The sequence below is a fragment of the Siphateles boraxobius genome, unplaced genomic scaffold, assembly GCF_051911475.1.
Source record: "Siphateles boraxobius isolate OS27281-9 unplaced genomic scaffold, OSU_SipBor_1 11, whole genome shotgun sequence".
In the NCBI taxonomy this organism is placed as follows: Eukaryota; Metazoa; Chordata; class Actinopteri; order Cypriniformes; family Leuciscidae; genus Siphateles; species Siphateles boraxobius.
Genome location: NW_027508711.1, coordinates 8,537,492 through 8,550,813, shown reverse-complemented (window position 1 = coordinate 8,550,813; position 13,322 = coordinate 8,537,492). Strand labels below are relative to the sequence as shown.

At 38.0% G+C, this 13,322-nt stretch overlaps 1 protein-coding gene across 1 annotated transcript in view; it reads right to left on the bottom strand.

Annotated features, from left to right (window-relative positions):
* Positions 1-13,322, bottom strand: part of slc13a5a (solute carrier family 13 member 5a) — a 64,845-nt gene that overhangs the window by 9,146 nt on the left and 42,377 nt on the right. Inside the window, exon 10 of the mRNA XM_077195405.1 lies at positions 11,996-12,157. Coding sequence (XP_077051520.1) covers positions 11,996-12,157 — 162 coding nt within the window. The remainder of the gene's footprint in view (positions 1-11,995; positions 12,158-13,322) is intronic.

Below are 13,322 nucleotides of genomic sequence, written 5' to 3'. Positions count from 1 at the left end.
CCAAGTTTGCTCAAACAAACAATGAATTTCTTCAGGGAACAGAAGCTGGTAACACTTTAGAATACGGTTCCTTCGTTAATGAATAACTACACAAGAACCAATGAGTATCACAATATTAACAATCTAGTAATTATTATTAACTAACAAGAAACTCTGATTAACGAACTAGTAAGTAATAGCGCACAGATGAAAGTGGTAGTTCACTATTAACTAATCAATAACTACTATTTTTTTAATGCTTCCCAGAGAACTACTGAAAAAGTTTATTAACAAACTAGTAACTACTATTAACTAAAAATAAACTCTGATTAACGAATTAGGAAGTAATAGTGCACAGATGAAAGTGGTACTTCATACTTCTATGGGAATTACTAATTATTCGGATCCGTATTCTAAAGTGAAGATCATGGGAACTAACTAGTAATGACTCAAGTGTTACTACATGATCTAGTCATGATTTGTGCAACCAAACACAAAAGTCATTTCAAGCGTTTGAGATTTTTGGTGAACTTCAGTATACTTTTAGAAAATTTCTTTAGAAGTATAGTAACACTTGAGTCATTACTAGTTAGTTCCCATGATCTTCACTTTAGAATACGGATCCAAATAATTAGTAATTCCCATAGAAGTATGTAGTAACACTTGAGTCATTACTAGTTTGTTCCCTTGATTCTTACAGTAATTACTAATGAAAAGCCAATAAAGTGTAGAATCTTCTCACTCACAAGATACACACACACACACACACACGCACACACACACACACACACACACACACACACACACACACACACACACACACACACACACACACACACACACACACACACACACACACATATATATATATGTATATATATATATATATATATATATATATATATATATATATATATATATGAGCTAGGAGCATATATATATAAAGACATATTTTTTGAGAGGTAAGTTAAATAATAAATTCACTCTATATGGTACTTGGATGGCTGATGACTCAATATGTTCCAGTCGTCACCGTGACTCTAGTGATTCAATGTCAGTTCAGAGGAATGGCGGAAAATTGGCCACAGGACAAGTAAGGTCCAGACTACTGTATTTAAAAATCCATTTCTTTAAAATTATTCAGTTGATAAATAGACAGCACAGGCCAATTATTAACAGTCTGCTGTGCTATTACATATTGATAATGTAAACAACCTTGTGTATTTGTTTACAGTAGCAGTTCAAATGTTAATGTAGTGCTAGTCATTTATCCTGCATTGGTTATTGATTAGTTTTGTATGAATTATGAAATTTTTCAGTAGTTCTCTGGGAAGCATAAAAAATATAGTAGTTATTGAAGTACCCCTTTCATATGTGCACTATTACTTCCTAATTTATTAATCAGAGTTTCTTTTTAGTTAATAGTAGTTACTAGATTGTTAATAAACTTTTTCAGTAGTTCTCTGGGAAGCATTACAAAATAGTAGTTATTGATTAGTTAATAGTGAACTACCACTTTCATCTGTGCGCTATTAATTACTAGTTCGTTAATCAGAGTTTCTTGTTAGTTAATAATAGTTACTAGATTGTTAATATTGTGTTACTCATTGGTTCTTGTGTAGTTATTCATTAACGAAGGAACCGTATTCTAAAGTGTTACCCAGAAGCTTTCAATACAGCCAGTATAATCGGCCAATAGCAGACAGGCGGGGTGTTCAGGACATATTTTAGAAAAGTCATTATTGTTGATAGTCGTTATTGTATCAAAAAACCTTCTACTTTCTACATTAATCTGTCTCTGTTCTCAAAGCTTAGTTGTGTTGCAGGTAACAGAGGAGAATGAACAACACTGGCACACACAGAGCGTCTGCGTATCTGCCTTCAGAAACGAGTGAATTAGCGAGGAGTTGAAAGCCCTCAATCTTCCCTCAATGCCCGTTCTTTCTCATTCTTCCAATCTCTTTCTTTTTCTAAATCTAACAACAATGACACATCTCCATGGCTCTCCCATATGAGCCACTTCAGCTTACAAATCCCTCCATTCACAGGCTCTCTTGCATATGGTAATTCATGAGAAGAGGGCAGGACGTGCCAACTGCACAGCAAGAGACAAGAAAAGTGAAACCCAGTGAGAGATTTATGGAGGAAGAAGCTGTGCTTGTTAAAAGAAACCTTCACAATTACGCAACTTGTTAATTTGTGTCTGGTATAATATGACAGAATGAACAAATAAATCTTTCATTCCTTGTAAAATCCAACGTGAATGCAAAATGTGAGTTTGACATTTTTTTTTGTTATAGGGCAAGGCAAGGCAAGTTTATTTATATAGCACATTTCATTCACAATGGTAATTCAAAGTGCTTTACATAGAATAAATTAAAATAATCAAAAGAAATAAGAATAATTCAAACAGTGTTGAATAAAAATAAAATAAAATACAGTACAAACAGTCAGACGAACAGTGGTACAGTGCTCATTCAGTAAATGCACAGCTAAACAGATGTGTTTTGAGTTTGGATTTGAATGTGACTTCTGTAGGAGCACATCTGATCTCTTCTGGAAGCTGGTTCCAGCTGCGGCTAGCATAGTTAAAGGCGGACTCGCCATGCTTAGAGTGAACCCTTGGTATTTCAAGCTGATGTGATCCTAATGATCGGAGTGATCTGTTGGGTTTATATTCAGTGAGCATATCTGCAATGTATTGAGGTCCTAGGACATTGAGTGATTTATATACCACCAGTAATAATACTTTAAAATCAATCCTAAATGTAACTGGGAGCCAGTGTAAAGACCTGAGAACTGGTGTGATATGTTTGTATTTTCTGGCTCTGCTCAGAATCCATGGCAGCAGTGTTCTGTATGAACTGCAAATATGGTCTTTTTGGGAAGGCCAGTGAGTCCATTACAATAATCCACCCTGCTGGTATGAAAGCATGCACAAGTTTCTCTAAGTCTTGACTGGAAAACAAAGCATCTAATTCTTGCAATATTTTTCAGATGATATGCTGATTTAGTTATTGCTTTGACATGACTATTGAAGCTAAGGTCTGACTCCAGAGTAACACCAAGATTCCTGACTTGATTTTTAGTTGTTTGACCCCTAGAGTGAAGGTATGCATTCACCTTGAGAACTTCATCTTTGTTTCCAAATGCAATGACTTCAGTTTTGTCTTTGTTTAACTGAAGAAAGTTTTAGCACAACCAACTGTTTACTTCGTCAATGCATTGGCACAGGGAATAAATGGGGCTGTAGTCATTAGGCGATAGGGGTAAGTAGAGCTATGCTGCCCTACAAAGCAAAAAGGCAGTAACTACCCAGAGTGCAGAACTGAGAAAAATGACTTTAAAGTTATCCTGTCATCCAGCCTAAGTAGTTGTAGGTAGATTATTGGACATGGGGCTGTTTTGTTACTTTATATTAGCTTATTCTTTGTACATATAAATCCTCATATTTAATTTGATATTTTACCCCTATTTTGCAGTTACTGTATTCTTGCTTTGTATTACTTACCAAAAATGTGGCACCATACCAAGGAAAAAGGCAGTAACTACAGATTCTCCAAAAACTATTTTGCCACAACTTGGGCTCTAGGTGTGTTAGATACACTGTATTTGAAACAATTGGAACCATTTGTTTTCCTGAACATGGATATACCAAATCCAAACTAATTTGAACATTTTAGGTCAATATTTTCCACCCGGAAGCTGTTCTGGTGCTGAAACGGCTGCTTAAAGTCTCACATTACACATTATGAAGTGGGAGTATTAGACTAATGTGTGTCTGGGGGTGTTTCTGTATCTGTAATGTGTGTCTATATATCATAATATTTCATTGTACAGGGAATAACTTAAATTAACCTGCCGGCTCGCTCTTTCTGCAGAAGTTTGTTTTTGTTGAAAGCATGGATGCTTACAACAGTAAAGAGAAAGATGTCAGTTTTGCTCACAACTCGCTAACTTATCTAAACAGCGGACATAGTCTTCCAACAGCGGCCGCGAAGAGAGTGCGTTTTAAGTTGAACAGACACCTGATATGTTAAAGAATAACTGTTACACCGATAGCTGTGTTTATGGAAAGTTATATTCTCCTGCTGGACAATAACGCCGTGAATGATTATTCTATGAAAAAAGAAGAGCTGTTAATGTAGGCTAATAAGAGTGAAGAAGATCATGCTGACTGCTTGGATGTTAGCCTTGGGATAGCCTGATGCCTTTAGAAGTTTTACCTCCACCCAAAGGTTATCTTTTGGTGCTGTTTTGAGGATTTGAGAGGAGGGTGAGCAACTACCTGTGACGGTGGTTGGGCTTGCCAAGAAGTCTGAGCAGCATTGCCCTTTACGGGAAAAAGAACAAACTAACGCTACCAATCAACAGCCTTAGCGAGGAGTTCATGGTTACCAGAGCAAGGGAGGTGCTTCAGTACAGGGATTCCAAGGACCTAAGAGTATCTCAAGCTGGTATTGAGGTCAGGACTGGCAGAAAGTGGAGGGCACATGAGGCGGTGGACCAGGCAGAATCACGACTGCGTCATAAGGAACTGGTGGGTCCTGTAGCTATTGGTCGTGCAGGACTGGGAAGTACTCCAACAACCCATTACAACAAACTGAAGGGTAAGGAAAGGCGGGACCTGGTCCAAAAAGAAGTGAGGGCTGGGATCGAGGAGCAGCGTGCAAGTCAGATGGTGGGAATGAGGCAACAGGGTGCATGGACCAGATGGGAAGATGCCATGGAGAGAAAGATTTCATGGGCAGAGCTGTGGAGGGCTGATCCCTATCGCATCAAATTTCTCATTCAGTCTGTCTATGACACCCTGCCCAGTCCATCTAACCTCTTTTGTTGGGGCAAGGTTGAAACTCCGGCATGTACCTTGTGCCAGGGAAGAGGATCGCTGGAACACATCCTCAGTAGCTGTCCTAAAGCACTTGGGGAAGGTCGCTACCGCTGGCGCCATGACCAGGTGCTGAAGGTGGTTGCTGAGTCCATCACTACTGCCATCAATCAGAGCAAGCGTTTAAAACCACCAAGGCGCAAAATTTCATTCTTAAGAGCAGGAGAACCTCCGCCTTCCCGACCAACAGTTCAGACAGGCCTGCTGGGAACAACGAATGACTGGCAGCTAAGGGTCGACCTGGGAAAACAACTCAAGTTCCCCCGAGACATCGTGGAGACCAGCCTTAGACCCGACATGGTTCTGTTCTCAGTAACATCGAAACAGGTTATCTTGATGGAGCTAACAGTGCCCTGGGAGGAGAGGATGGAGGAAGCGAGTGAAAGGAAAAGGGAGAAATATGCGGAGCTGATGGAGGAGTGTCGGAGATGGGGGTGGCGTGCCCAGTGCTTGCCCATCGAGGTTGGGGGAAGGGGCTTTGCAGGAAAGTCACTCTGCAGGGCCTACAGCCTCCTGGGAATCACAGGAGCACGCAAGAGAAGAGCCATCAGTGCAGCTTCAGAGGCTGCGGAAAAAGCCTCACGATGGCTGTGGATCAGGAGGGACAAACTGTGGGCGAACGCTTCTTGGACACAGGCCGGGAACTGATCACTCCCGGTCGGGTCGCCTGGGTGAGGAGGTCTGAAGTTGAAAGACCCGAAACCCCCTATGACCCCAGGTACTATCACTGATGATGTGTCCAAGAGTGCATCACAAGGTGTATGTAACAATCATGTTTGTCTGTTCTTTAGTAAGATAACTCGAAAAGTAGGCTACTGTATGGATTTGGATGACATTTTCGGACAACATTGGTATTAGGACAAGGAACAGATTACTACATTTTTGTGGTGATCCGGAACACGGGACATTTGGAATTGCATCGGTGACCTATTAGGCAACCTTGACAGAGGTTAGTGCTCTCCGAGTGCTTTTCTAGTTATTGAATATTTTTTCACCGCTGGTTGGATTATAACTTTGTGACATGAACAACAAAATGATGGCATGGCATCGGCGATGATGTGAAGTTACAGAGGATAAAGTTACAGCTAGGAGCAGGGATGATCAGGGGGCAGGTAAGCAAAGCTATTTAAAACATCGCCTGTCAATTAGCATAATGCTATCTGATTGGACCTCTGAGAGGAAGTTCCGCCCTGGTGGCTGACAGGTGTTTATATTGTGATAGCCTAGCCTCTAAATGTTTAATCTGTCACTGTTCTCCTGGTATTTTCTTTTCAACGCCAGTTCGACCGTCTTCTTTCCCCGGCTTTGTGCCATCTCAATCAAAATTTTTGTGAAGTTAGAAGGGTGAAATGGCAAATGTTAAAACCGTACCGTGAGGATGCCGCGAAATCAGCTGTGTGTGTTCACCATGGCAACATTAACTACACTGCACAGCAACACGGTTATTTTTTGTTAGGTAAAACATAACAAGAATACAGTAATGGATGTTACTGTATTCTTGCCTTGTTTTATAGGGCTTTTTGCAGTTACTGTACAAACGACTCCCATTTTTCTCCAAAACGACAGACATTTGAGATAGGATGTTTTGTCACATAACAAGGGATGCCTTGAATGTCATGAAAATGATAATAACTCATTTTTGACCAAAAATGCGGTTACTGCCTTTTTGCTTTGTAGGGCAGTATGTGTCGTCTGCATAGTTTTGGTAAGCAATTTGGTTATTTCTCATTATTTGGCTCAGTGGGAGCATGTACAGGTTGAATACCAAGACCCAGTTTTTCAGCCTGTCAAGAAGTATGTTATCATCGACAATGTCAAATGCAGCACTGAGGTTGAGTAGTACCAGCACTGATAATTTGCCTGTATCAGTATTTAAGCGAATACCGTTTATTATCTTTATGAGCGCTGTCTCAGTGCCGAGATGCGGTCGGAAACCAGATTGAAAATTGTCAGAGTATCCATTCGAGCTTAAGAATTTGTTCAGCTGATTGAAGACAACTTTTTCAATGATCTTGCCTATGAAAGAAATATTTGAGATCGGTCTATATTTGCTTACAGTTTTTTACAATCGCTATGACAATTTTTTCTATACATTTAACAACTTTCCTAAACTCTTAACGCACCAACACACCTACAACACACAATTGGCAAAACACTTGATTTCATGCTCAAAATCACACATTGTAAACTAAACTCCAACACTAATTATCAAAATACAATAATACACTATCTACAATACACTATGTCTACCAAAACACTGCAAACATGTCTCAAAATCAATTATTTTTTCAAAACACTAACATATGTTCTCGTCCAACAGGAAGATTTAGTAAATCATAGCACATGTCATAAAAACACTAACATCAGATGGCATTACAGAAACTGCATTATTTTATATGTGTCAGGTCTGCCCTTATACAACAGACAATATATTGTATTGATCATAGATTGTATTTTGCACTGCAGTTTCTTTTGAAGCCCCTCTACATTTTTGTTTTGTTGGGTTTAGGTCTTTTGCTGCAGAAATTCAATAAAAAAAGACCCATCTCAGAGTGCTTTATAGAATGTGCGGTTACTGTAATGGAAAAACGAAGACAAAGACAAAATTGCTGTAATAAAGAAAAAATAGATTTTTTTAAATATATATTTGCATAATTCAATCAGCTGTTTCTCAGTAACAATAGAATAAAATACAGGGGATATACAGGTGCTGGTCATATAATTAGAATATCATCAAAAAGTTGATTCATTTCAGTAATTCCATTCAAAAAGTGAAATTTGGATATTATATTCATCCATTACACACAGACTGATATATTGCAAATGTTTATTTCTTTTAATTGTGATGATTAAAACTGACAACTAATGAAAATCCCAAATTCAGTATCTCCGAGAATTAGAACATTTCTTAAGACCAATACAAAAAAAGGATTTTTAGAAATGTTAGCCAACTGAAAAGTATGAACATGAAAAGTATGAGCATGTAGAACATTCAATACTTAGTTGGGGCTCCTTTTGCCTGAATTACTGCAGCAATGCGGCGTGGCATGGAGTCGATCAGTCTGTGGCACTGCTCAGGTGTTATGAGAGCCCAGGTTGCTCTGATAGTGGCCTTCAGCTCTTCTGCATTGTTGGGTCTGGCGTATCGCATCTTCCTCTTCACAATACCCCATAGATTTTCTATAGGGTTAAGGTCAGGCGAGTTTGCTGGCCAATTAAGAACAGGGATACCATGGTCCTTAAACCAGGTACTGGTAGCTTTGGCACTGTGTGCAGGTGCCAGGTCCTGTTGTATAATGAAATCTGCATCTCCATAAAGTTGGTCAGCAGCAGGAAGTATGAAGTGCTCTAAAACTTCCTGGTAGATGGCTACGTTGACCTTGGACCTGAGAAAACACAGTGGACCAACACCAGCAGATGACATGGCACCCCAAACCATCACTGACTGTGGAAACTTTACACTGGACTTCAAGCAACGTGGATTCTGTGCCTCTCCTCTCTTCCTCCAGTCTCTGGGACCTTGATTTCCAAAGGAAATGCAAAATTTACTTTCATCAGAGAACATAACTTTGGACCACTCAGCAGCAGTCCAATCCTTTTTGTCTGAAGCCCAGGCGAGACGCTTCTGACGCTGTGTCTTGTTCAAAAGTGGCTTGACACAAGGAATGCGACAGCTGAAACCCATGTCTTGCATACGTCTGTGCGTGGTGGTTATTGAAGCATTGACTCCAGCTGCAGTCCACTCTTTGTGAATCTCCCCCACAGTTTTGAATGGGTTTTGTTTCACAATCCTCTCCCGGGTGCGGTTATCCCTATTGCTTGTACACTATTTCTACCACATCTTTTCCTTCCCTTCGCCTCTCTATTACAGTTTTTTACAGTTGCTAGGACACATTTCTCAATACTTAGGTCACTTTTTCAAAACTATTCACACAGTTCTCCAAACCAACTTTCAGCTCGGCACAGCAGTTCATTTCACTTTCAAAATGCACTAAAACTACCATATCACTTCATACATGTCTCAAATCAACATATTCTTCCATCACACTAGCAAAGGTTGACAGACAACAAACACACTTTGTCACCCACAAAACAATGACCTAAAAAACACTAACAACAGGTAGCATTATACAATGTTTTCTTCTGTAAAACAAGCACACCTCTCTACTGTTTAGAATTCACTGCAATATATTTTACTGGAATGAATCAGACATGATGCAGTATGTTTCAATATATATATATATATATATATATATATATTTTTTTTTTTTTGCACAGACTAATTACAAAATACAAGAATTTGTACACACCATTCACCGATACAGATACAATAGGAATCAGCTGTGGTTGGTCCAATTGTCCAATTGTTTTTATGGCATTTCATTTTTAGATTCGAAATATATTTCATTACAATATTACTGTAGAAATGTAGCAAATTGCTGTCATATTCAGTTTTGTATTATGTTATTGTTTTGAACATAAGTTTAACAGTTTTGAAAACAGTATGTAAGCATGTGCAAATCGGCCTGTAAGTACACAGAGTTTTGGTGGTTGTTGTGTCGAAGTGAGAAAACAATTAATGTAATTTGAAAGATGTAGTCATTAAATCCATTTTGTGCCAGAGCAATGATAAATGATCCACAGTTTAGCCCACATATACTTCTGTTGTGCTCACTGTGTGAAGAGTTTCGAAAAAGTGACCTAAGTATTGAGAAATGTGTCCTAGCGACTGTAAAAAACTGTAATGTGCTTGGACACAGAGCTCTGTGAACAGACAGCCTCTTTAGCAATGACCTTTTGTGTCTTGCCCTCCTTGTTCAAGGTGTCAATGGTCGTCTTTTGGACAGCTGTCAAGTCAGCACTCTTCCCCATGATTGTGTAGCCTACAGAACTAGACTGAGAGACCATTTAAAGGCCTTTGCAGGTGTTTTGAGTTAATTAGCTGATTGGAGTGTGTCGGCAGGTGTTTTTAATATTGAACCTTTTCACAATATTCTAATTTTCTGACATACTGATTTTGGGGTTTTCATTAGTTGTCAGTTATAATCATCAAAATTAGAAGGAATGAACACTTGAAATATATCAGTCTGTGTGTAATGAATGAATATAATACCCACATTTCACTTTTTGAACGGAATTACTGAAATAAATCAACTTTTTGATAATATTCTAATTATATGACCAGCACCTGTATTTGTGTTTCAATTCACAATATAAACCGCAGTTTACCTTGACTTTAGCCTATAAGGTTAGGTTTGGAACATGGTGTTATCTGTTCTGACATACAGTGTTAAAGCATTGGTAAATTTGCCAGTAAAAATCCATTGTTTTGGTCTTGTTTGAGCTTGTGTGTAAAAGAAGTTCAAGCATTTTAAATTGGTGTTAATTGTATGCATTTTGTGTTAAAGCAACAAGAAATGTGTTAATAGTATAGCTTACACAGACGGATGTAGTGCAAACTGTGTTAAGAGTTTAGGAAATTTGTTAATAGTATTGAAAAAATTGTCATAGCCAGTGTAAAAAACTGTAATATGGTCTTATGGTCTAATATGCTCTTTTTCAGGAGGGGCTTAACAACTGCAGTTTTCAGGGAGTTTGGAAAACTCCCAGAGAGAAGTGAGGAGTTTCAGTTTCTTCCAAAATTTTGCCATCAGTTTCTTCGAAATCATACATAGTAACTATATCTCACTACTGCAATATCAACATGAAACCATGTTGACAAACGTTAATAATATTTCAATCGGTGATTCAGATATATACATTGGATACTACACCAGCTAAATAAATACAATTAAGTTGCCCAAATAAAATTTGGGATTTTATTTATTATACAGTATGTACAGTATAAAATGTAATTTTGTCCTGGCAATGCTAAATTTTCAGAAGCCATAACTCCAGTCAAAAGAACAGCATTTATTTGAAACAGAATTTTTATAAAACTCTTTACAGTAATGTTTAATTCAAATTAAAGTCTTTGCAAAATAAAAGTATTAATTACAATTACTTAAAAAGTTGTAATTAATTGCTTAAATTCTTCCTGAACACCAACTCACTCAGATTGTTATTCTAATTATATAATTTGTAACAAAAAACAAACAAACAAAAAAACGCTTAAAGGCCCACTGAAGTGCCTTGAAACACACAGCATTATTCACTGTGTTGACGTAATTTCCACTGAAACAGGAAAAAATTAAAATTGCCAATAGCGTTTTGTTTACATCATAGACAGCTCGGCCAGAGCCACTGAGCTCGGTAAAGCCGCAGTTTATCCTCCATATTGCTTTAAAATATAGCATTCTGTGCAGAATTCAAATGGGTCCGATACGTTTTTCTAGTCTGGACCGACTCGCGCATATGATCCGCTCTGTGTTATCGTGTCTCTGGACTGGAGCACACTGTGTGCGCGCTGTGGTGATTCGAGTGACACATAGTGAAACCAGACTTCATTCGCCCCAATGGAAAGCATATTTACACTGTCAGAATCGTTCCCTATCCCCTATAAAGTGCATTGTAGAAAAGGTAGTAAATGTGTGAACAACTGACCGATTTCAGCTGCAGCTTCAGCGTCTATTTATAGGGGATGGGACGCTTCAAATTCTAGAGAGCATTTGATTGGACAGCAAATCTGATGAGAAGCTGAAGTGTGGCATGATGTCATTAAAACCATTGATCCACACTGGCGGATGTGAGACTGTACGTTTTGAATGCTTAAATCTTTTAAATGCGAATTTTGTCACTGTTTTGGAGCACACTAGCTTATAGATAGTAAGGCTAACATGTTCATACTAAAAGACAAAAAAATATATATTTCATGGGGACTTTAAACAAAACTGGCCAGTGATCTTAGACTTTTTGGAATAAACAATGTTAGTTTAAAAAAAAAGTTTACGGCTAAGAAAAATGAGAAAAAGTCATGCAAACTGCCAAACTTTATTAAATTACACAATGTTGTGGTCAGAAGTTCTTTGTCAGACACTTCCATAAATGCCTGCAGACTTTCTATTTTATTGACTGAGTCCTGCGCACATTTCTGCGACTACAAAGGTGTACGAGGAGTATGCATTTATTTCTTTGTGAGCTTCACAGTTTAAGAATATAAATCATGGTGAATATTAGATGCGTACGTACCATAGATGCGAGTATAGGCAAAAATAATGTTGCTGTGGCAACATTGCTGGTGCATTCTGTGAAGGTAGCTATCATCAGACACACGACAATAGCAATAGCCCAGGGAGGAATACTCTGAAGAGGCGACAACTGATCTCCAAGCCATTTTGACAGCCCTGAGACCTGAGCATTGACCCAGATAAAAGTAAACAAAAACAGAAGGCATGACGATTGAAGGTGACCTTTTATATGGTGTTTAATTATGAACTGCAGGTTATCTTTAGTCTTTCTCATGTCCTTTCATTAAAGCATTATGTGTTGGCTTTCAAGCTGCTCCCTGTTTAAACCACTAAAATGTGGGTGATATGACCAAAATCTTTACCATTAAATAAGTAATTTTCAACCACATTAAGGAACAACATCACAATAAAGTGATCCTGCCTGAAATCAGAGATGTTACTAATTGAAATAAAACCCATACCCTATATTTCCCTGCAAATAAATGACTGCAAATTACATTTGGAAAATGTTAAACTAGGATCAGTCTCTTTAACAACTGGCAATTTTTTTTAATCACCAAAGACAAATTGTTGTCTCTTTATTGATAGTGTACGAGAATTGTACACTCTTGCTTAGAACAAAACCATCATATTAATCTATGGTCACACTTTATATTAGGTGTCTTTAACTACTACATTTACATTAAAATGTATTAATTTTGCAGACACTTTTATCCAAAGTGACTTACAAATTAGGAATACAGCAAGCGATTCACCATAAAGAGGCAAATACAAAAAGTGCTCATAATACAAAGTTTCAGACATTGCTTAGAGTAGAATGACTAAGAATAGGGAGGGATTAAAGGAAATTGCATGCATACATTTATTTTATGATGAGGTTAAAGGGATAGTTAACCCAAAAATAAAAATTACCCTATGATTTACTCACCCTAAAGCCATCCTAAGTATATATAAACGTTCTTCTTTCAGACAAACACAATTATTTAAAAAAAGCAATTGCTCTTCCAAGCTTTATAATGTAGTGAATGGCGGTCCTGATTTTTTATTTTTTTTAAAAGTGCATCCGTTCATCATAAAAGTAATCCATAAGACTCCAGGGGGTTAATAAAGGCCTTCTGAAGCAAAGCGATGTGTTTTTGTAAGAAAAAATATCCATATTTAAAACTTTATAAACTAAAATAACTAGCTTCCAACAGACGGCCTATGCAAGCTGACTTACGCCAAAAGAACCCCTGACACGATGTATGACGTAGGCCGTAGGATGTAGGAGTAGCGTAAGCTCTTGCGGTTCAAACAATTAGGGCTGGGCAACAAACTCAAATTCCTCT